Here is a 20,367-nt window from a genome sequence, read left to right on the forward strand (position 1 = left end):
TCCATCAGAACGAAATGCCCTTTATTTAAGCTGCAGTAGTAATTAGAGCCTTGGTGGTGTTAAGTAGCCATAGTGTCTGGCTCTGAGGAATGTTCCTTGTACCTCATTAAATTTGGAATTACTGCTTAAAAGGCCAGAAATAAATATTCTGTTTATATTTCGGGGATAGTAAATCTAAATGGATGCTGTGTTTGCACATCCTCATCTCTGCTCGTTCCTGCTGAAGCGAGCAAGGCACTGCTCCAGTAGGCTTAGGCAGCAATCAGTGTCTGCAAAACAGCCTAACCCCAAACCCAACCCTGGTTTCATTGATCAAGTGCAGGAAAATGATCTGCTGTATTACATCTAATTATAAAACATCAATATCAGATGCTAAATGCACTTACTTTTCCAGAGACGCTATGTTGGTAGTTCACAGCTTGCAGTCTCCTCTATGAGAAGCTTTGTCAGTGAGCTGGGTGTGGGGAGATGGCTGCAGAGGGAGATGCCAGAGGTCAGGTCCTTTCAGCTCTTCCAGGTGACTGGCTCCTAAATGCTCCTTAGGAGCTGAATCGCTTCATGTTTTCCTTCTGTCTTGCCTGGGGCTGTTGACAAAGGTGCGTCCTCTGCCCCCTCCCTTGGCTTGTGCTTCAGTGCCCGTGGAGTGGCTGGAGCTACTGATGGACACCAGTGGCCAGATGGGTCCTTTCCAAGGGCGCTGGCCCTCTGGGGGATCTCAGAGCCACAGCACAGCTTGGCTGCCAGGGGAGAGGGCGGTGGGTTCCTTGGTGTGACGTGGGCATTGCTCTTCCCGCTGTGTCTGTCAGCGTTTGCTGATTCTCCCCCATGGTGGCAACCCCAGTAGCTATTTGGGTGGAGTTTGCACTGCTGCTTAACCCAAAGCCTCGGGCTGCTGCTGCTCTCAAACCTCTGACACCCCCCATGCCAGGAGGTGTGGATATGGGATAGTTGGATCTGGGGAATAGGGGTCTGTTTGGCGTCTCCGCAGCGGTGCTGCTCAGACCCTCGTGCGCGGCTGCGGATGCCGCACGTGCCGTCAGTGCCAGAGTGGAGCTGTTGGGGAGCAGGGAGAGGAGGAGCAGAGCTCCTCAAGTGGGTCAGGCTCTGCACCTGGTCACAGGTCCTGGCAGCAGCATCCTCGTCAGTGGCCATAGCATGGGGCTAATTATGTGCCATCGCACACAACGGGGGAAAATCTCTCCTGATGCCCTTTGTGATGTGCTCCCAGCCCGGAGCTGGATCTGATGAGTCTCCTGCCAGTGTGCAGAGGGGGACCAGCCGTGTTGCTGGGTGTGAGAGCATCAGCACCAGCCTGGCTGTTCCTCTCGGGCCGTGGGGCTCGATTCCGGTGTTCCGTGGGGTTTCCTACTGCGCCTGCTCCTGGTGGGAAGGAGTCTCAGACTGCTTCCCTATTTCCCATGGGCTAAATGAGCAGCTTGCTAAATGAAAATGGCTTTCCCTCATTGCTGATGCGTACTTCATTTGACCTGGTCCCTACTTGGAAATTTTCACTGTTGCCCAAGTGCAGCTGGAGCGTTCTTATTTAATTTGCATGAATTCTGTATCACCCACAATATAATTCAAACCATAAGAATTAAATGCTGGTGAGATCTCCTAATAGGCAGCATCAGTTCTATTGCAGATGCTGGAGCCTGTGATTGAGTGGCCCATGGAGAACAGGACTGAGGATACAGAAGGACCAGGAGAAGCGGTCTTACAAGCTCTACCCTTCCCACCAGGGAGGCACAGTGGATTTTTGGGAACAATTTGCCATTTCTGTGGTCCCCAGTGGCGCCTGCAGCACAGAGGGAAAGTCAGGAGGCTGGTGCTCCAGGTGGAGATGTGCAGCTTGATGCAGAGGATGAGGAGCCGTCGCATGTTTCTGGAGGATTTTGTGACACCCAAAAGGAGAGATGCACATTGCAGCCTTGGAGAAAGGTCCGCTTTGTTTTTTAATAATAAAGGGTGACATGCAAGCTTTATTAACGAGGCATGTAGGGGAAAAAAAAGGCTCAAGGGATAACCCTGAAAAAGTGGCGCTAAATGTGTCATTTTTATGAAGCTGCGTTTGTGAAGGGTCCCTACATGCTTTGGCAGGAGGTTGCAGCAGGTTTACAATAATTTGTGGAAAGATAGAAATGTTTTCACCCTGAAGTGAGAAGAAGGGCAAAAAACCCTGTGTTGAGATGCTTCAGAGCCGTCTTCCGAGGCAGAGGCTGGCGGATGGATGGATACTTGTCACTTTGGGTTGGGAGAGATGGGCCCAGCTCTGAACAACCATGGACTTTGCTGGGGGCTGGCTGATGTGTGGACTGAGGAATCAAACCCTTTATCAAGAGCCTGGATCCACATGCAGTGCAGAAAGCTGGATTTTCACCTCTGTGGAGTTTGCTTTGAAAAAAATCCCACATCTGAAATAGCTGGAAAGAGGGAAGAGTGATGAAGAACCAGATGCCAGGCATCTGCCCTGAGGCGAGCAGGCTACGGGGACATGGCTGTGCTGATCCCAGCCTGCTGGCATGGCCCAGGACACATCCCTCCCACCCTGGGGACTGACCCCAGCCAGCATCCTCTATTTCTCCAGCAGTCTGCGGTGCTGGTTGTGCCCGGAGTTGCTGCAGCCCGCTGACCTTTCTGCTGGCACTTGCATTAGTTCCCCTTAAACTGCCTTTAGATCCACCAGAGTTTATTTCTGTTTCTAAGGCAGAGAGTGAGCAGTCGTTAGAGCAGTGCCCTGTTGCTAACAGACCTTTTGCTGTCGGGGAAGTCACCCCGTCGATATCCAGGTCAAGAAGAGTTGTACTGACGTTTGTACATCCTTTTTTTTTTTAATTTAATGGAATTGGCAGTCCTCAACCAAAAGTAACCGCAAGGGGGGAAAAAATAATGTTTAATATTTCCCTCCTGATTGCTTGATTTGGAATGTGTCTGTTGTTATATTTATATTTGTGTTGCTAAGGCAGCGGTTGAAAGCATTTTTCAAATTAGGCACTGGTAAGTTGTATGCCGAGCCAGGGCTCCTTTTGATGGCATTGACACCAACACGTCTGCATCTGGAAAGCAAATCCTGAGCCCAGAGGACAGCAGGGTTTCTCTCCTCCGAGAGAAAAGCAGGCTGAGGCTACAGACTTTATGCAAGGTGTTATTCAGTGTTTGCCGATGTCTGGAATGCACTGTTTATTCATGGCACAGAGGCTGTGGGGCTGAGCGTGACAAGTGTGAACATCCTTTCTTCGCATTACAGTGAGCAGGAGCTGGCAGCATGTTTGGGAGGTCCTTGCTGCGCCTGGCTCTGAACACGGAAAGGAGAGGCTGGACTTGGGGCTGGGCTCCCCTTTGATTTCTACAGGAGCGATGCTGATTAGTGAGAAAGTGACAGTTCATTTGCTTTTGCCAAAATAATGAAGAAGATGTGGGCCAGCCTCTCAGTGATGCACTTGATGAAGAGCACACTTTCAATGGTGCCAGCCAGCCTTACCTTTTACCTCTTTTTTGTTCTTTGACTTTGTTCTTTGGGTCTCATTAAGAGAGGGAGCGGATCCTTTCCCAATTAAAATGTTGACATGTCGAAGACACTCTCCTTTCCCGTCATTTTGCCTCTGTTTGTAAATGATTGCACCTTGCAGGATGAACTAGAATTAAATCAAGTGAACTTTGATTGAATAATGCAAGCTGTAAAGCAGCCCTTCTCCATGAAAAATCTGATTTCTTTTTTATTTTTCTGTTTTGATCCCCTAGTCTGCATGGAGATAACCTTGACAGATAATCCCATGGCAAAGTAAAGAAACCGGGCTGGAGGGAGTGTGCCAGTGCGGGAAGGATGGGCAGCCCACCCTTGTGCCAGTGTGGGCAGCACAGGCAGCTCTCTCACCTCCAAGGATGCAGACCCAGGGAAGAGGATTTCCCATCCCTGTGGCCGTGTCACTCCTTGTTTTGTCTGAAGTCTGGAAGTAATTATCATTACTTGTGCTGTGTCCAGCAGTGGGGGAATTGGAAGCCTGAGAACGGATGCTGTGTCCAGCCCCTCAGGAACCCTCTTCTCCGTGCGGATGTGGGGTTTCATCAGTGGCGTGGTGCAGAGCGTCCTGAGGAGGGGGGACACATGGAGCAGGGAGTACACAGGAAGGACATTACTTCAGTCCATCAAACATAAATCCCGGGAATTTGCTCATCGGTGAATGAGTTGAGCCAGGATATGGTCTTTGTTTTTGGTTTGAAATCAACAGCAAAGCTCCCAATGCTGTTGGTCCGAGGAGGATTTGGTGCCAGGTCTGTATCTGGGCTGTGGTGCGGTGCACGTGTGGCATCTCCTCAGCCTGTGGGATTTTGGTGGCACTGGTCAGTCTTTCCCTGTGGATGGCCTTGGGTATTCCTTGGCCCCTGAAGCCTGGGCGATGCAGTGTCCATGCTCTGAGTGTTCTAAAGCTCTTCAGTGTACCTGTATGTATTGAAATTGGCTGTCTGCATCCCCTCACCCAGCTGGTCCTCTCCTGGTTTTCCTGGGGCTGAACTGTGCACATGCAGGGATGGAGATGATGGAGGTGGTGGTGGGTGCAGGGGGTCTCCCTGCTGCTGGGGATGCAGGGATGGATCCAGCTGAGGCTCTGGGCTTCTGGGAGCCTCTTCCCCTGTCTGCCAGTGCTGGGTGATAGAGGAGGCTCCTCCCTGTGCAAGGATTGTGCCAAAACTGGCTGCAATCCCTTCTGCCCCCCATTGCTTGGCTTCTCTCAGCTCATTTGGGGTCTGCTGTGAGGCTGCTTGGGGGGGATGCTGTGGGGTGGCATCCACCCCCTTGGGATGCCAGCCCCAGGAGTGATGGATAAACACAGGATCAGGTATTTTTTGTGGTATTTAGGTTCTTGGGTATCATGTGCTTTGAAAATACGTGTGTGTGTTTGCTCCTGAGCTCTGAGCATCAAAGTCGTCCGGCAGGACCGCGAATGCAGGAACTGCAGGGACCAGTAGTTTGTGCAGTAAATCTCCTGCGTGACTCTCCAGCAGTAATTACTGTGTGAAAGTAATAACCGAGCTGTGCTGAGTGCTAGGCCAACTCCCCCGGCTCGCTGCTCCTCGCATGTTCCTCTCTGGGAGGTTCCTGTTTGGTAAATTAGATATTGTGCTGTATTTCAGAAAAGGTTACACTTAACCAATGCTGCCTCTGCTTTATTATCTTGGCAGAGCCGTGTAACCTCGGCTGGGGTACGATTGGATTTCACATTCGGCTCTGCTGCAGTGGCCCCACTCCCTGCATCCTGCCATTGTGATTACGTTAGCAGCAGACTCTGCTTTCCTTTATTTATTGAGACATTAAAGATGCATGCATTTATTTTTACCATGTTCATAATTGCCATAAAAACAGGCCATAGTATCCCAGAGCGGTGCTTTGGGAAGGAGAACAACCACGGGGCTGGGGCGAGGAGGAGCGTGGCAGAGAGGAGGCAGGACAGGGCTGTGGGGCAGGTGGGTGTCCCCGGTTCTGTTGTGGGACGATGCTGCTGTTTTGAGGAAGGGGAGCAGAGCAAAGACTGCTCCTTCTGCTGTTCAGGATTTAAGGAGCATCCCCAGGGCCAGGGATGGTGCTGGTGGGAGCCCAGGTAGGATCCCTGCAGATCTGGGGGGACTTTGGGTGGACGGACAGGTGGACTGGGGTGCCTGACTTGTACAAGGTCTGGCATCCTCAGGGCTCCCTGAAGTGCAGGAAGGATCCCGGCCAGGCTGTGCAGATCCCACCATGTTCCACCACTGTGGTTATCCATGCACCTCCCATCACATCCTACCATGCACCTGCCACTGCATCCCACTGCACAGCTCCTGCCATGTGCCCCCTGATGGCTCCCTCCATGGTCTCGTGGCTTTCTCCCTGCTCTCTCCCCTACCTTCTGGTTGCTTTTTTTGTGGTTCCTTACCTGCTGGCAGCACCAGAACCCTGGGGCTGTGTAATCTGAGGTTAAAAGACGGCGTTTCAATTGCAGAGAGAGTTAGTGGGTTTTGCTTGCAAGTAACAACTCCTTTGACTTTTCTCCCCTTCTTTTACTCCCCTCTAACTTTTAAGCATGTCACCCGTTGTTTGCTTTTTTATTAATAACAGAGCCCACTGTCTCTGCAAATGAAATGATGTAAAACAAAGAAAAGTGCCCGCATTAAATTCTCCAGCAGGGGATTACCTTGCTGGCATTTACATATCCATGCAATAAATATTTTAACATGTTAATTATACACTAATAAGAAAAATACCTTTTGAACTTTCAGTCAAATTGACACACACAGAACTGAGTCCATCAGGGAATTAGAAGCAATTAGTTTTGTAACAGAGCATAGTCACATTGTTTCTTGTCTGCAAATTGTTCTGTGGTCACCAGCCAGCCTCTTTTTTGGTGAAAGTTGGGGGAAAGACTGACAGGTATGGGAGTTTTCCATTCCTGGCTCTGTCCTGCTCACAGGGGCCTGTCCCATCATGGGGTGCTCCTTCCCTCTTGTGGGGTTTCGTCCTGGCCCTGCAAACCTGACTCTTCCCAGTCATGGAGAAATCAGACTTGTAACCATCTCCATTTTCTTCTCCTCCTTCCAGACTGAAAACTACTCCTTTGATTCCAACTACGTGAACAGCAGAGCTCATTTAATAAAAAGGTACGTAGGCTTGCCTGAAGGGCTTGGCTTGGCCCTGCCAACTCCCAAGGGTTTAATGTTCTTCCATGCTGCATTATATACTACTTGCTTATTTTATTATGCAAAACTTTTCAAGAGTAATAATTTGATTTTAAAACAGTACTTACTTCCCATTAAGTCCCATTGCTCATGGTTTGCAATAAAGGAAAGTCTTTTTTTCCTTCTCTTTGGCTTTTTCATGCTGGGAAGGTGCAGTAAGTGAGGTAGAGTGCTGTTACCCTGACAACTTTCAAATTCTGAGAGTTTATTCCATTTGAATGCACAGGAATAAAAGGATAGATTTGGGTGGTGAGATCTCCCTGCCATGTGAGGCGGGGAGAATTAAAAAAAAACCAACAAGTTGTTTGGGGGCAGGTAATTGGGTTGGATGCAGCTCACTGTTCTAGCTCACTGTTTCAGTTTGAATACCAAGGCAAACAGCACGTTGCTAGGCTGATTTCTTCCGTGGGTAAAAAGGAATCAATCAGTTCAACTGCAACCTGGCAGTTACCCTTGGGGGAATTGAACCCTTTGGGTGAAATACTGCTATCCTCAGAGCCTAGCAGTGGTGAGGGAATGTCTCTGGCACTTTCATGCCAGGGCTACCCAGCTGAACCCCACTGGGCTGTGTTAGCCCAGAGGCGAGCATCGCCCCGGGGGCAGGAGGCCGGGCTTGCCGCTGCCTCCCGGGAAAGGCACTGACACAGCACGATCAATACCGCTCACCAGGAGCTGCAGGGCTGCAGGGCCAGCTCCCTGTGCAGGATGAGGGTGCAGGACACGGCCAGCAGCTCCTTGCCCACGTCCCTCCTCTCCCCAGGGCCCAGCCGAGGTGTGTGGGGAGCAAACCATGCCCGTGCCTGCGCCCATGCCAGTGCCCAGCGGGGCTGTGCGTGGTGGCTCTGCAGAAGCCATCGCTGAACCAAGGGTTTTACAGAGAGCAGAAGCTGGCCCTGAACTGTTGAGATCTGATCTGAGCAGTAAAAATATCCAATTATCTGCCTGGCTGAGATCCCATTTGTTTACATCTTAAAAACCTGAGCAGTAAGGGAGCTGCGAGCGCATTGTTTAAGCAGTGCGGGTTCAGGCAGCGAAGGGCAGGTGTATTTGCCTGCGTGGCTCGTGGTGTTTAACGATGCTAATGTGACTGTGAGAGTTGGCTGGCCTGTGCCACGCTGCTCCTCGCCAGAGGTCTTCAGGCACACTGAAAAAACCCCAAATCTATTAAATCTTTCCTCATTCACATCTAAGATAAAGGCAAACAGCGCTCCCGCCTGCCGCGGCGGGGCGTACTCCGAGGCTGTATTGTTTGGGAAATGCTGCTGCTGCCGGTTCCCCCAGACCTGCCCATCCTTTAGAGAAGTGTCAGCTGTGGAAACATGTCGTGTGGCTGCTGCATTATGGTCTGGCTCACTGTGGGGAAGATAAATGCCTGGTAACATGGGTTGTCTGCGCATTATGAACAGCAGCTCCGTGTAGGACAGCGGTTCCCCTTGCTTTCTACCTTTGTCTTGTATCTTAAGTACAATGAGTGCCAGGAATGCTGTGCAGACATCTGAGAACAAAAAATATTTGCTGTAACATACCGTGGCATCATTTTCATCCTTTGCCTTTATGAAGATGTTGTAGCTCTACTATCTTTGGTGAGTGAATCTTCTCAAATCCAGCACTTAATTAATCTATTTGTACTTCTCCTGTGTTGTCTGCCTGCCTCTCTCGCTCATCCACACACGCACAAATGAATTGTAGATTTGTAGTGCTTTCTTAACTTAGAAAACTTTGATGTCACCTGGAATCAAAGTGAGTGGCTTCAACAGGGACATCTTTATTTAAAAGGTGATGTTTGAAGGTTTACCAATTTATATGTATTTCAGAGCTCCCCCCTCATGTGCTTTTGCAGAGCATCAGATGGTAGGTGGTCTGCTTGGTTTCCCTGGAGACACAAAAGGGCTTTTCAAAGTAGTGAAAATCTCCAGCTCTTTGGGGCTTTGAGGGCCGTGTCGTTCACTGATGTTTCACACCAGATCAACCAGTGAGAAGGTTTGGAGAAGTGGATGCAGGTGGATCCTCCCAATGAGCACAGCTTTCCCATGCCAAGGCTGGGCATGGAAGGAGCACAGGCTGTGCCACATGGGGCAGGTGCATCTCAAGGTGTCCCTGCCGCTTGCAGCAGCCCAGTGTCCTGGGGCATGGCCCCTCTCAGGGTGTTGGGGAGTAGCAGAAGAGTCCCAAATGCAGCCAGAAATGCAGCTCTTCATAGAATCACAGAATGATTTGGGTTGGAAGGGACCTTACAGATCATCCAGTTCCAACCCCCTGCCATGGGCAGGGACACCTTCCACTATCCCAGGTTGCTCCAAGCCCTGTCCATCCTGGCCTGGAACACTTCCAGGGATCCAGGGGCAGCCTGTGCCAGGGCCTCTCCACCCTCACAGGGAAGAATTTCTTTCTAATATCTAAGTCTCATCTCTCGTCTTTCAGTTTAAAACCATCCCCCCTTGTCCTATCACTGTCTGTGTAAAAAGCCACTCTCCTCTTTTTTGTATGTCCTATCACTATTTGCCCATGTAAAAAGTTACTCCTTTTTATAAGTCCCCTTTAGGAACTGGAAGACGCTCTAAGGTCTTCCCAGAGCTTTGTCCAGGATGAACAGTCCCAGCTCTCTCAGCTTGTCTTCATAGGAGCTGTCCTTCTTCCATCCCTCTGGCCTGGGGGCCGCGTTCTGTGGGGTGTTGGGGCTGCTCAGCCCTTTGGGGGAAATCTGGCAGCAGCTCAGTCCTTGGGTCCTCCCAGCAGTGGCTGTGCTTGCAGGGGCTGTCAAGGATGTTTGACTGCATATCAGATTTCCTTACAGCTGCATGAACTTGGACCCAGAATCACTGGTTTATTTTTAAAAATAAGAATGCATCATCATGATTAAAAGAAATTCCTGTTTCTGGGAAGACTTTTATTTTTAAGGTTTAAGTGATTAGGATTTGGCTTATAACCTAAAAAAATGGGGTTTAGATCTTGTGTAACTTCATTATGAGGTAATACAACTTGGGAGAGCCAAGTTGTAGAAGCAGCTCATTTAAAGTATATTTTTAAAAATCTTAATTCAAATCGTGCTTCGCTCTGAGCTTCCACAAGACCCATGGCAGCCTGACTGTACCCACAGGCTGACACCACACCCATGGGCAGGAGCAGCCTGTGGGGTGGTGCAGGCTGGATGCTGTGTTTCGGGGTGCAGAGGTGCCAGTCGGGGAGCATTCCCCCCACGCTCCCTGCCCCAGCTCTCCGTAGCTGGGCAGTATCACTGGGTGCTGTGGAGGGCAGGGACCTCCCATCTCGTGGGGTGTCGGGGGCCACCTTGTCCCACCCAGTAAGTGACAGCTGTGTTTCCCCAGCAGCTCCACGTTCAAGGACTTGGAGGGGAACAGTCTGAAGGACAGTGGCCATGAGGAGAGTGACCAGACAGACAGCGAGCATGATGTGCAGCGGGGCCTCTACTGCGACACGGCCGTCAACGATGTGCTGAACACCAGCGTCCCCTCCATGGGCTCCCAGGGCCCTGAGCAAGGTGAGCCACTGCTGCACCCTGAGTGGTGCCCGCTGCCCCCCGCATGCCCCATCTGCTGGCTCTGGTGCTGCCCAGGTGGGTGTGCAGTGAGGATGCTCAGTGCTCGCTGGGGATAATGCTGTACATCGTCAGAGCGCTGCGTTGATATAAATTAATCTTCACGCCACTCCTGTCAGGTAAGTGAGCAGTTGGGGTTATCCTCTACTCACAGGCAGAAAACCCAAGGCCCTGAGTGTCTGCCTGACAGCGAGTGGGTGTTGGGATTAGGGCTGGTCCCTGCCCGCGCTCCCCTCTGGAGCACCGATGGTGTGTGTGTGCCCTTCCTGGCGCTCCTGGCCCAGCTCCGGAGCTCCTATGCAGGCCCTGTCCAGGCAACTTGTCTCAAAGGTCAGCAGAGCATGTAGGCAATTAGTCAGGCATCCCACGAGGGATTAGCTCAGGCCACTGGGCGAGGGTTTGAGTCTTCTCTCCTGCATAGGTGGCAGGTTTCAGCTCTTACCGTCCCCACGTGCAGGGATGAAGCCCTGCTCTGGAATCAGACCGGTATTAGCTAGAGGAAGGAAGTCAGAGGAGTTCAGCTGAGCCCAAGTGTCATTTGTACTTGGGCATGAATGTCGCTTTTAATGTCTGAGGGATGCAAACATCCTATGCAAACATCCTGTCTTTTTCAATTAAGGAGCCTGAGTGCGGCTTGGTGCTCCGGCGCAGGGGAGCCTCGGGGCACTTGGCTATATCTTGAGATAAGCTGTAGCTGAGGCTCAACTGGAAGCCCCACTGCTAAAAGACTTAAGGATATGAAAACAAAATGTTGTGATTATGAACTGGTCTTCAGCTGTTTAATTCAATTCATGGTAAACATCATTAAAAGCCTTTGTTTTGCTGTCATAAAAGAGTCAAACGGGGGAGAGAGAGTTCTTGCCATCTGCGCCTCCGAGTGTGGGATTTTTCTGGAGAGAATCTGATCGCTGTATTAATTCTCGATAGAGTCTATTAAATGGCCGTAGTTAACCCTGTAAGACTCCACGAGGAGGGGAACACAGAGGTCACCTACACATTCCACGCTGCCAGCCACACTAATTGGAGAGGGATGGCATCCGCAGAGATAATGTATTTCCAGACAACCCTACTGTGGCCAAAGATGAAAAAAATTAAACATTTATATAACTGTACAGTGGCAGTTTAATTCTCTGCGGACCAGCACCGTGTCAGAGAATGCAGGCTGATAGCTATCATTTATTATTCTTCCATTACAAAGAAATGCTTTTTCATTTCGATCAGGAGAGGGTTTCCTAAGATGCATTTGTAGTAAGGGATGACTGCAGGAGCAAAAATGTTCATAATTGATTCCCATCCTGGTGAATGGTCTGAGCAACATCTGTTAATTTTTTGTCACATTTCTTCAGCAAAAAACCCAATCTCAATGGACTGAAGATAGGGTTTTACAGGGATTACATTCCTGATAAGTCTGCGTGCTGGCTCTGATAACAATGCAAATAAGTTAAAGAGGCTGAGCTGGAGGCAGAGCTCATCAGAGGAGTCAGATGGAAGTAAATATGGCTCAGTCCACTGTAGCATGAACTTCTCACTGCGTGTACAATACACCCCAAAAATCAAGTGTATTTCCAGAAGGTGACTTCTGAAAGCAACCTGTCTGTCTCCTGGTCCTGCTGTGGCCAAGGGGGTTGGTGCTCCTGGGTCTGGTTTATTTCTGGGAGGAAAGCAGCATGCCAGTGCTGCAGTGCCATCCAGCTGCACCTGCAGGCAGGTGTGCCACAATCAGCTCTCTTGTCCTGCGGGGCCCCACTGTCTCGTGTGGAAGAGCTTGGGGTAACCCTGTGAGGTTATCGGGGTGTTGGTAGAGCAAGGAGAGGAGCAGCACAGGTGAGGAAGTTAGTGGTTACTGTCACAGAAGCTGGATAAAAGGTTAAAGAGAGCGTTGCCTGAGCTGGTTTGTGAAACAGGTACTGCAGAAAGTAATCAGGAAAATCAAAATGCTGAGGTGATAGTGATAACAGCAGTTCCCACATGATTAAAGTGATCGTTTCGGCTTGGTAATTTTTAGTGGATTTTGGGGCAGAGTGGCAGGGTGGGGGGGAAACACAAGAAATTCAGTGACAGGGTGTGCAGGACTGTTGGCTGACTACTGCTCCAAACACACAGTCCTTGTCTGAAGAGCAGCCTGGCAGCTCATGTACCTATGCTTTGCTTTTGCTTGTTGTCCCTGCCCAAACTGCCTCTCATGTAATCCAGAGAAATGGGGTGGGGGACTTGTCGTCAGAGTTTGCTTGTTGATGGTAATGATCTCCTGTCTGGGAGCCTGGCGTGGTTCTCCTGTGGCCAGTCTCTGCTGGTCTTGGACCTCAGCTGGTGACACCACGAGTGCTTCACGAGTGGCCAGCTCTCAGACTTTATCCCAATAATTTGTTAGTCTTTACCTGCTCAGTGGGTAACCCAGGATCTGCCAAGGCAGACTCTGGTTGGCAGAAATCCTGGTAGCTGGGTAGCAGAGAATGATCCCTCTGTGGTGGCTCAGGGTGGTCAGTGTGGACCTGTCTGGCCAGTCTTTGCCTACTGAGATGCTAGATTTCCTGCAGAGGGAGGTAGGCTTGGATGGGTCCAAGCTCCTTTGGCTTCTTAAGCCAGTGTGTGAGCTGGCACCAGTGCTGAGTACTTGGGTGTGGAAGCCCCAGGGAGCTGCTGGTGTTTCAATTTCCTGGTGCCACTCTTGGGTGGGAGTGACACCAGCTGCCAGTCCTGCTGGCAGGAGCCCTTTCTCCTCCTTTGGAAATGACCTAGATTTCTAGAAAAATGGCAAACCATAGCATGGGGAGTGTTGAGCGTTAGTGGGTAGCAGCAGGTCATCAGAAATACTGCCTGGAGCTCAGCCACATTGCGTATTTTGGGAGCAGGACTTCTGCCCAGTCCCTCTTTACCTCAGGATCTTAATTATTGATTATAAATTCATCTGATGAAAAGATGGCTTTAATTGCTCTAATATGTACCCAATTTGGAGTTCATTATCTCCCAGGATTGTTTTCCTTCCCTTGCTAATTGACACCAAATGGGATGCAGAGGAAGGCGGGCACTGGTGCCGTTCCACTTTCCACGATTGCCTGGCTGCCGTTTAATTGTTTGTTTATCTGTGGAGGTGTAAAGCGCTGCTGGAAGTTTATCTGTACTCTCTTCCTAACGACGTCCTCAGCTGAACTTCCAAACGGATTTGTTTGAGAGAGGGGTGTTTTCAGCGGCTCTTGGATCTCAGCGATGTTTTGGGATGGCTGGAGCAGTCTGCTGGAGGACGGGGGTAAATCCTGGGGTCCTCTTCGTGTCTTGGCCTATTTCACTGCAAGATGTGGTGGATTTTCTCCATATCCTGTGACTCGAAGTCCAGCACTGGAGGAAACCCTGCTTTCCAGGAGGAGCTGAAGCGTGTGGTGCTGCTGGGCAGGGACCCACCGGCGCATCGCCCCTGTGGACGGTGTGGGGGATGGAGACATTGCGGGTTCGAAGCTCCTGACACCTGTTCCTCCCAGCAACACGGGGAGATCTCAGCGTGAAATGTTTCCCAACACTGCAGACTGTGGTGGTGGTTTTCCCGGGAAATGGCAGCACGGACCAGATGTTTCACAGGGTAATTGAAAATTCCATTTTATCAGAAAGCGTTTGCTGTCAAAAAGTTTTATCTTTACTTCAACAAAGAGGTTGATTAGATCCCTCAGGACCTGAATTAGCATCTTTGAGGCTAGGTACTCTGTTTTGTGATTCAGGTAGTTATTCCTCCCTTGGTTTTGCTCATACTGGTGCTTTTTTCTTTAAATCCCTTTGCCCTCTTCCAAACATAGTGTTTGTGCAGGTTTGGCTTGTTTTCTTTGTGTGGATGTGCACCAGCACCTAGGTTTGCTTAAATGTATTCTACTGCCTTTTTCACCTTGCCTTGAGCGAGAGCCATTCTCGTACTCTGTAAGTCATAGGAGCTCTTTCCAGCATAGAAATCAGAAAGGCAGTATTTCAAATATAAGTTTTTAATGTTAGAAGCGACAGATTTCACACTTATCTTAATTCCCAGTGCTGGCCAGTATTTTAACCATCAATTGTAGAAAGAAAATCATTGGTCCAATGAAGCAGTGATTCGCTGTTTAAGATAAAAATAAAAATAGAAAATACGAAAATAATAAGCACACACTAATCATAAAAATGGCAGTGTTAGAAATAGTCACCACAGCCATAAAATAGTGAAAAAGCTTTAAAATCAAAATGAGATTTAAGCAATGTCAGTAATGGATCTCTACAGAGAATTGCTTCTAAAAGCATCACTTCCACTTTTCTGGTGCCAGATCAGCAGTAAAGGTTCACGTGAAATGTCATCTGGAAAGACCTGATCCTGCATACATTTCCACATCTGTGTAACTTTGCTCACAGGGGAGATTTAACTGTGTCTGAGTCCCATAAACTCCAGCAAGATGAAGGGTTCTTTGAATAGAAATGGGTTATATTTAAATAGTTATGTTAAGTCTTCTTTATACTGTCACACAGTATAGAAGTAAGATTTGGATGTAAAGGAGAAATGGGCCCATGATATTCACTGGAACTTCTCTCGCTGGTTGCATTCCAAACTATTCAGATGTATCATCATTTAGGGGATCAGGTTTTGCCTAGAGTATTCCAATTGGTTCTTATGCTCATCTCCATAGTATCTGGGTGTATTTCAGTTGTGAATTGAGAACATGACTAATGGTATTAACTGGAGGCAAACAGAGGTATTAGAAACTGTTGATGTTTTTGAGCTGATTTCCAGCAGTCGTTCTACCTACAACCCCCTTTTACTCTGCAGAAAAGCCTTTCTGTAGAGCTGCAGGTACCTGAAGACCTAAGTGACAAGTTCTAGGGCTTTGGAGGCTGCATTTCTCTGGAAGTTTCTACAAATTAATAAAAGTGCCTACTTTCTTGTATTCATATATGCAGCACAAGACATAAAGTATAGCATTCATACGTGAGTGACAGCACATCCCTTAAGATGGGTAAATGCTGTAAGCTTTCTTTATAGGGCAGTGTCAATTACTACAGCTCCTCTGATTTCTGTATTATTGCACAGCTCTCTGGTAAAGCAGCCACAGTGAGCTCAGTGTGCTCCTGCAGTGGCCAGCGTGGAGGGAGCAATCAGCTTCTCACGGTACTTTGAAAGCCCAGAGAAGGATTTTTCTGATGAGTGGGTAAGCTGGTCTTTGGGAAGAGGAGTTGATTGTCTTGTGATTCCCACACTTCTAAATGATTGCGTGTTGAGCTCTGTCTGGAGGTTACTGATGCTTTTGTCCATGTTCTCTCCATCCTCCCCAAGCTCCTGCTGACGTTGCCGAACTGGGATTGTGGAGGGGAGTAATATCTTTTGTTAGACCATCGAATGTAACTGGGAAAAAGTCTGTCCTGCTCAGTCTAATGAGCCTCTCTTCAGATGACCCTTATCATTGCCAGGAGCGTGATGATCCCTTATCATCCTTATAAGGATGACCCTTATCATTGCCAGGAGCGTGATGATCAGCTCCTTCTTCAGAGGGTGATGTGGACAGGCAGAGCCGGGCAGAGGGACAGGCGGCCCTGCCTTTGGGCTCAGCTCCCTTCAGCTCCACGCCACATCAGTGCAGAGCAGGGCAGTGGTCACTCCAGAAGGTGTCATAACCCATGCGTGGACGTGCTGGTTGGCACGGACAGATCCCTCGTGCTGCTCTCCCTCAGTTTCTCAGTAACACTGAGCACATCTTGGAGAAGTCCTTGCTGGGAGGTGATGGGGGGCAGGGGTGACACTGAAGTCATCTCTGTAGCAGTAAGTGAGGCCAATGCCTCTTTGTAACAGCAGAACGAAATAACAAACAGATGTGCAACCTCCTTTGTTTGCATAAGAAGCATTATCCTATATCCCACATTCCTGGCACCCTTCCTTCCGTTTTCAAGTTCCTTCAAAGATAGCTCTCTCAGAGACTTCATCACTGAAGTTACTCCATTCAGGGTCACGGGAGTTATAACCTTTAGATCCTCAAGTTTTTTCCCCCTAAGCACAGAGAAAACTCACCAGATGTGAACATTTTGGCAACTTGGAGAGGAAAATTAAAACTTGAATCCATGCCTCGTTGTGTAGGTTTGTAATGGATGAATGATCAGCCCAGAAATTTGGAGAGTTTCTACTGTTTTATTGTACTTTTTAATGAGATTTTGTCAAATTCAGTCACTGCTTAGCCATATTTTTGCTGGGTGACTGGAGAGCAATTTATAGGAGATATGAAGAAGAGGTATTTCTGATTAGAGAATTTTAGCTTCTATTTGTGCTTGGTTTAGTTAACTGTTCCTAAACTCCAGCCCAAGCAGAACCTTTGCAGAGAAGATCTTTGTCTCAGGCTTCAGCTGAGGGATGGGGCGGTTCTAACCCTGGCTCTTCCAAAGCAACCTTTTCCAAAACCACTACCCAATACTTGGATTTCAAGATATTTTAAGATAAATAAACAGTTCAGTCAAGCTTGCAGCTTCCTTTTGCCTTATAAACAAGTCAAAAAAAGGCTCACATGGCCTCTTTTTCCCCTTTGCCAGTAACTTCTAAGGAAACCTTTAACACTTTCCTTCTCACAGCAGTTAAGACTGGCAAAGTGGTCAAGGTAATGGCCATCAGATTTTACAGTAGGGAAGGTATATGAATAAAACCAAACCTTCTGCTAACACAGCAGGCCAGCACTTCCCAATCTCCTCCTGTAATCAATCTACATCGTTAATGACTCTGAAAACAGACTGAACTGCTGGGGCTGGCACCGGGAAACTTGCATTACAAACTAACCATCTCTTATTAACCTTTCGGTGTTCCCTTCACAACACTGATTAGAGCCAAATAAAACTAGTGTTTGTGAAACTCTTAAGTTAAAATATAATTTTCAGAGAAAATATGGGAAACTCCAGAGCTCCTGTTTGCTTGGCCTTTCTTTTTAATTATGATGGAGGATGGCTGTTACTTGTTTAACAGAGGCTTGCATGATTAATGCTGCAATGTTACTGTAATTAAAACAGCAAAAAAAGGTGTGATTGGGGCCCATATAATTTACAGACGTCTCGGCATTCTGGTGGCAGAGCTGCTCTAAGTGTTGCAAAGAGGAATCATAAAAATTTATTCTAATTAAAATTGCCAGATTGACTAAACAACAGGTGACTTACGTAACTTGAGCGACTTGCGCTTGGGGTGCGAAATCATCTGAAATCAGTGAATTATACAAAGCTGCCTATTATTCTGCTAAATGGGAAAGTGTGTGCTTACCATGGCAACCCGCATCAATTTTGCAGCCGCTGGAAAATACAGGGCCCTTTATTAAAGGAATAATCACCACAAGCAGCGCGGTGACCCCCGGCTCTGCGGGCGCGGGCGCACGGCGGGCTCGGGGCGGCCTCCTGGGCAGGGTGGGTGCCACAGGTGGGAGCCTGCTGTGGCACCAGGACATGTGCCCGGCAGCCTGCGGCGTTCTGCTGTGGACCAGCATCTCCAGAGGGCCTCCACAAGTCAGGTGCCTGTTGTTTTTCCCTCCAAAACGTGGTGCAGTTATGCTGATATGCGCAATAATGACAAATCGTTTGGACCTCTGTTAATTAGGCTGCATGCTGCAGAGAGCTGTAGGGCAGGGACTGTGTCTCCCCTGGGTGCAGGGGAAGGAGCCCACCCGTCTCTGAAATATGGTGATATGGGTGAGTGTCTGAACTGCTCCAGTTCCTGCAGGAAGCTGCTGAAGGGAGACACACCACTGGGTTTGTATGTAGGTTGTTTTACTAAATGATCTATGTAATAATATATAAGTCAAAACTCTGTAATAATTGGCACCAAACAGCAAAGAGAACTCGCAGCTTTTATCTGTCTTGAGGGAAGTGCTGCCACTCAAAACTCGTGAGTGCTATATTTTATTTCTCATACAGCATATATGAATGTAAGAGTAGATATTTTTAAATGGGTCACAGAATTATTAAGAAGTTTGGCAGCCTTTCCTCCTGGTGCTCACAGGTACGCAGGGAGCGGGCGGGCTGGGGAGCAGGAGCGTGGGCCGGGCCGGGCTCTGGCTGGGTGTGTGTTGCCTTTGCGCAGTCATTTCCCCTTCCATCCTGCATTTAACCCCTGTGTCTGTCTGGAAAATAAGTTCTTTATAGCAAGTGTATTATAGATCTGTGTTAGTCACGATGTGTATAATCAGAGTACACATAATGTGGCCCCTATTTTTGCTGAGTGTCTGTAATGGTAGTGATCAGCCTCCCCACTCTCAGCATTAGCTCTCCTAGTGTTTTTATTTTTCAGCAGAAACCCCTTTTTGTTCCATTTTCTTTATTGCATTTTCACCCTTTTTCAAGTGTGAAGAACGACTTGGTTTGTAACCAGCTTCATTAGCTACCAGCACGTTGTGTTTCATTACCAACATCCACAGCTGGCTGGGGGTGCTGGCACATGGCAGCTGGTGGCAGGAGGTCACTGCTGTGTCACCTCACCTTCGGGCAGTGACAGTCACACCTGGGGCAGGGCAGTGGAGGCGGGTCGAGATGGGTCGGGCTCAAGGTCTGGGTGTCATAAACGGGGACATCTGGGTATGTGGAATGTCTGGCTGTAGTGAAACCAGAGCTGTATCCCAAAGAAATCCTGGGTTAGCATTAGTCCCTGCAGGAAAAGGAGTAAATTGAACCACAGAAAAAGAAAAAAAAAGAAAAAAAAAGATGAAAAACCCCCTCTCTGAATTGAAGCAATAGGAAATGAAAATTGCTGAGATACACTGTCATGTGGGTAGTGGTGCTACCAACCTTGTGCTGCAGTAATTACCTCTATGCATGCAATTTGTGCTCGGCTACGACTGATTTCCCACATCATCCGGTGCCCAGGCTATATTCAATCAGTCCCAGCTGGAGAAAACTATCTTGGATCATTTGGTGAGATTTCACCACAGATGCTACCTTGCATCCGGGGGAAGCGCCGCGGAGCCGCCCTGGCACACAGCTGGAGTGTGGGGACGGTCACGGGAGGGTCCCTCCAGCCAGGGACACGGGCTGCCACGTCCTGTGGAGTGCTGGGGACCTGCAGCTGGTGGGGGTGAAAGGCGAGGAGCTTCTGGCACTTCCTAGGGAGAAGACTTGGCTCTGCTGGGTGCGTGCTGGAGAGAGAGCAGGTTTTGTGGCTGTTCCTGCTCTGTTTTATGTGAAAAATGAAAGAGTGAAGAGCGTCGGTTGGAAATTCTTGTGAGAAGCCAAGGGAGGTGGGTGTCCTCATCTCTTGCAAACCAATATAGGTCGAGCTCTTGATTTCCTCTGACTGCTTTGGAAGTGTCGGCTTCACTAAAGACATGAGGCAGAGGAGGAGCTGGTGCGAGTTCAGCACACGGCGCTGCCTCGTCTGCTCGGGCACGATCCCAGTCAGCTGCTTCAGTAGGCGAAGGGCTCCCGAGCCAGGCGAGGAGCCCCCGGGTTTGCCCTGGGAGAGGAACTTTCTCAACTCAACTACCTGCGATCCTGAATTAGGCACAGCTTGCTGAGAAGTTATAAAGGGGCAGCTCTTGTGTGGGAAGAGGAATTTGGCTAGAAACCTGAAGTTATAACTGTGCATAGTAGTAATTCAGGAACAGTCAGAGAGAGAGTGTTTTTTGGGAACAGCAGCTGCATTATTGGAGGGTATAAATACATTTGATGAGGGTCTGGCACACTCAGGTGTGTCCTGGAAGGTTACTGTGTATATACTGGACTTTGATTTGTTTTTTGCTCTCTGTGTTTACCAGTCCATCACCTTCATAATCACAGAAGGGTTTGTGTTGGAAGGGACATTAAGGATCATCTACTTCCAACGCCCCTACAATGGGCAGGGACACCTTCCACTATCCCAGATTTCTCAGAGCCCCAACCAGCCTGGCCTTGAACACTTCCAGGAGTGAGGCACCCTCAGCTTCTCTGGGCAACCTGTGCCAGTGTCTCACCCCCCTCACAGTACAGAATTAATTCCTAATGTCTTATCTCAACCTGTGAGTCTAAAGCTATTCCCCCCTGCCCTATGACTCCATGCCCTTGTCAAAAGTCCCTTCTGGCTCTCGTGCAGCCCCTTTATTTGTTATTTGTGCCACTGACACTGCTGCTCACCAGCACATTTCAGTGGGAGCCGTGTGTTCTGGATGTCCCGC

The 20,367-nt window shown here is 48.9% G+C and overlaps 1 protein-coding gene across 3 annotated transcripts in view; it reads left to right on the forward strand.

Annotated features, from left to right (window-relative positions):
• Positions 1 to 20,367, forward strand: part of PCDH19 (protocadherin 19) — a 58,179-nt gene that overhangs the window by 20,051 nt on the left and 17,761 nt on the right. Inside the window, exons 3-4 of one of the 3 annotated variants that reach the window (XM_048318731.1) lie at positions 6,569 to 6,627; positions 10,032 to 10,204. In XM_048318731.1, the coding sequence (XP_048174688.1) occupies positions 6,569 to 6,627; positions 10,032 to 10,204 (232 nt within the window). Of the gene's footprint in view, positions 1 to 1,642; positions 2,451 to 6,568; positions 6,628 to 10,031; positions 10,205 to 20,367 lie in introns of those variants that run through there. The other 2 variants (XM_048318732.1, XM_048318733.1) reach the window with 2 other exon arrangements.

Source organism: Corvus hawaiiensis, chromosome 14 (genome assembly GCF_020740725.1).
Source record: "Corvus hawaiiensis isolate bCorHaw1 chromosome 14, bCorHaw1.pri.cur, whole genome shotgun sequence".
Classification (NCBI taxonomy): Eukaryota; Metazoa; Chordata; class Aves; order Passeriformes; family Corvidae; genus Corvus; species Corvus hawaiiensis.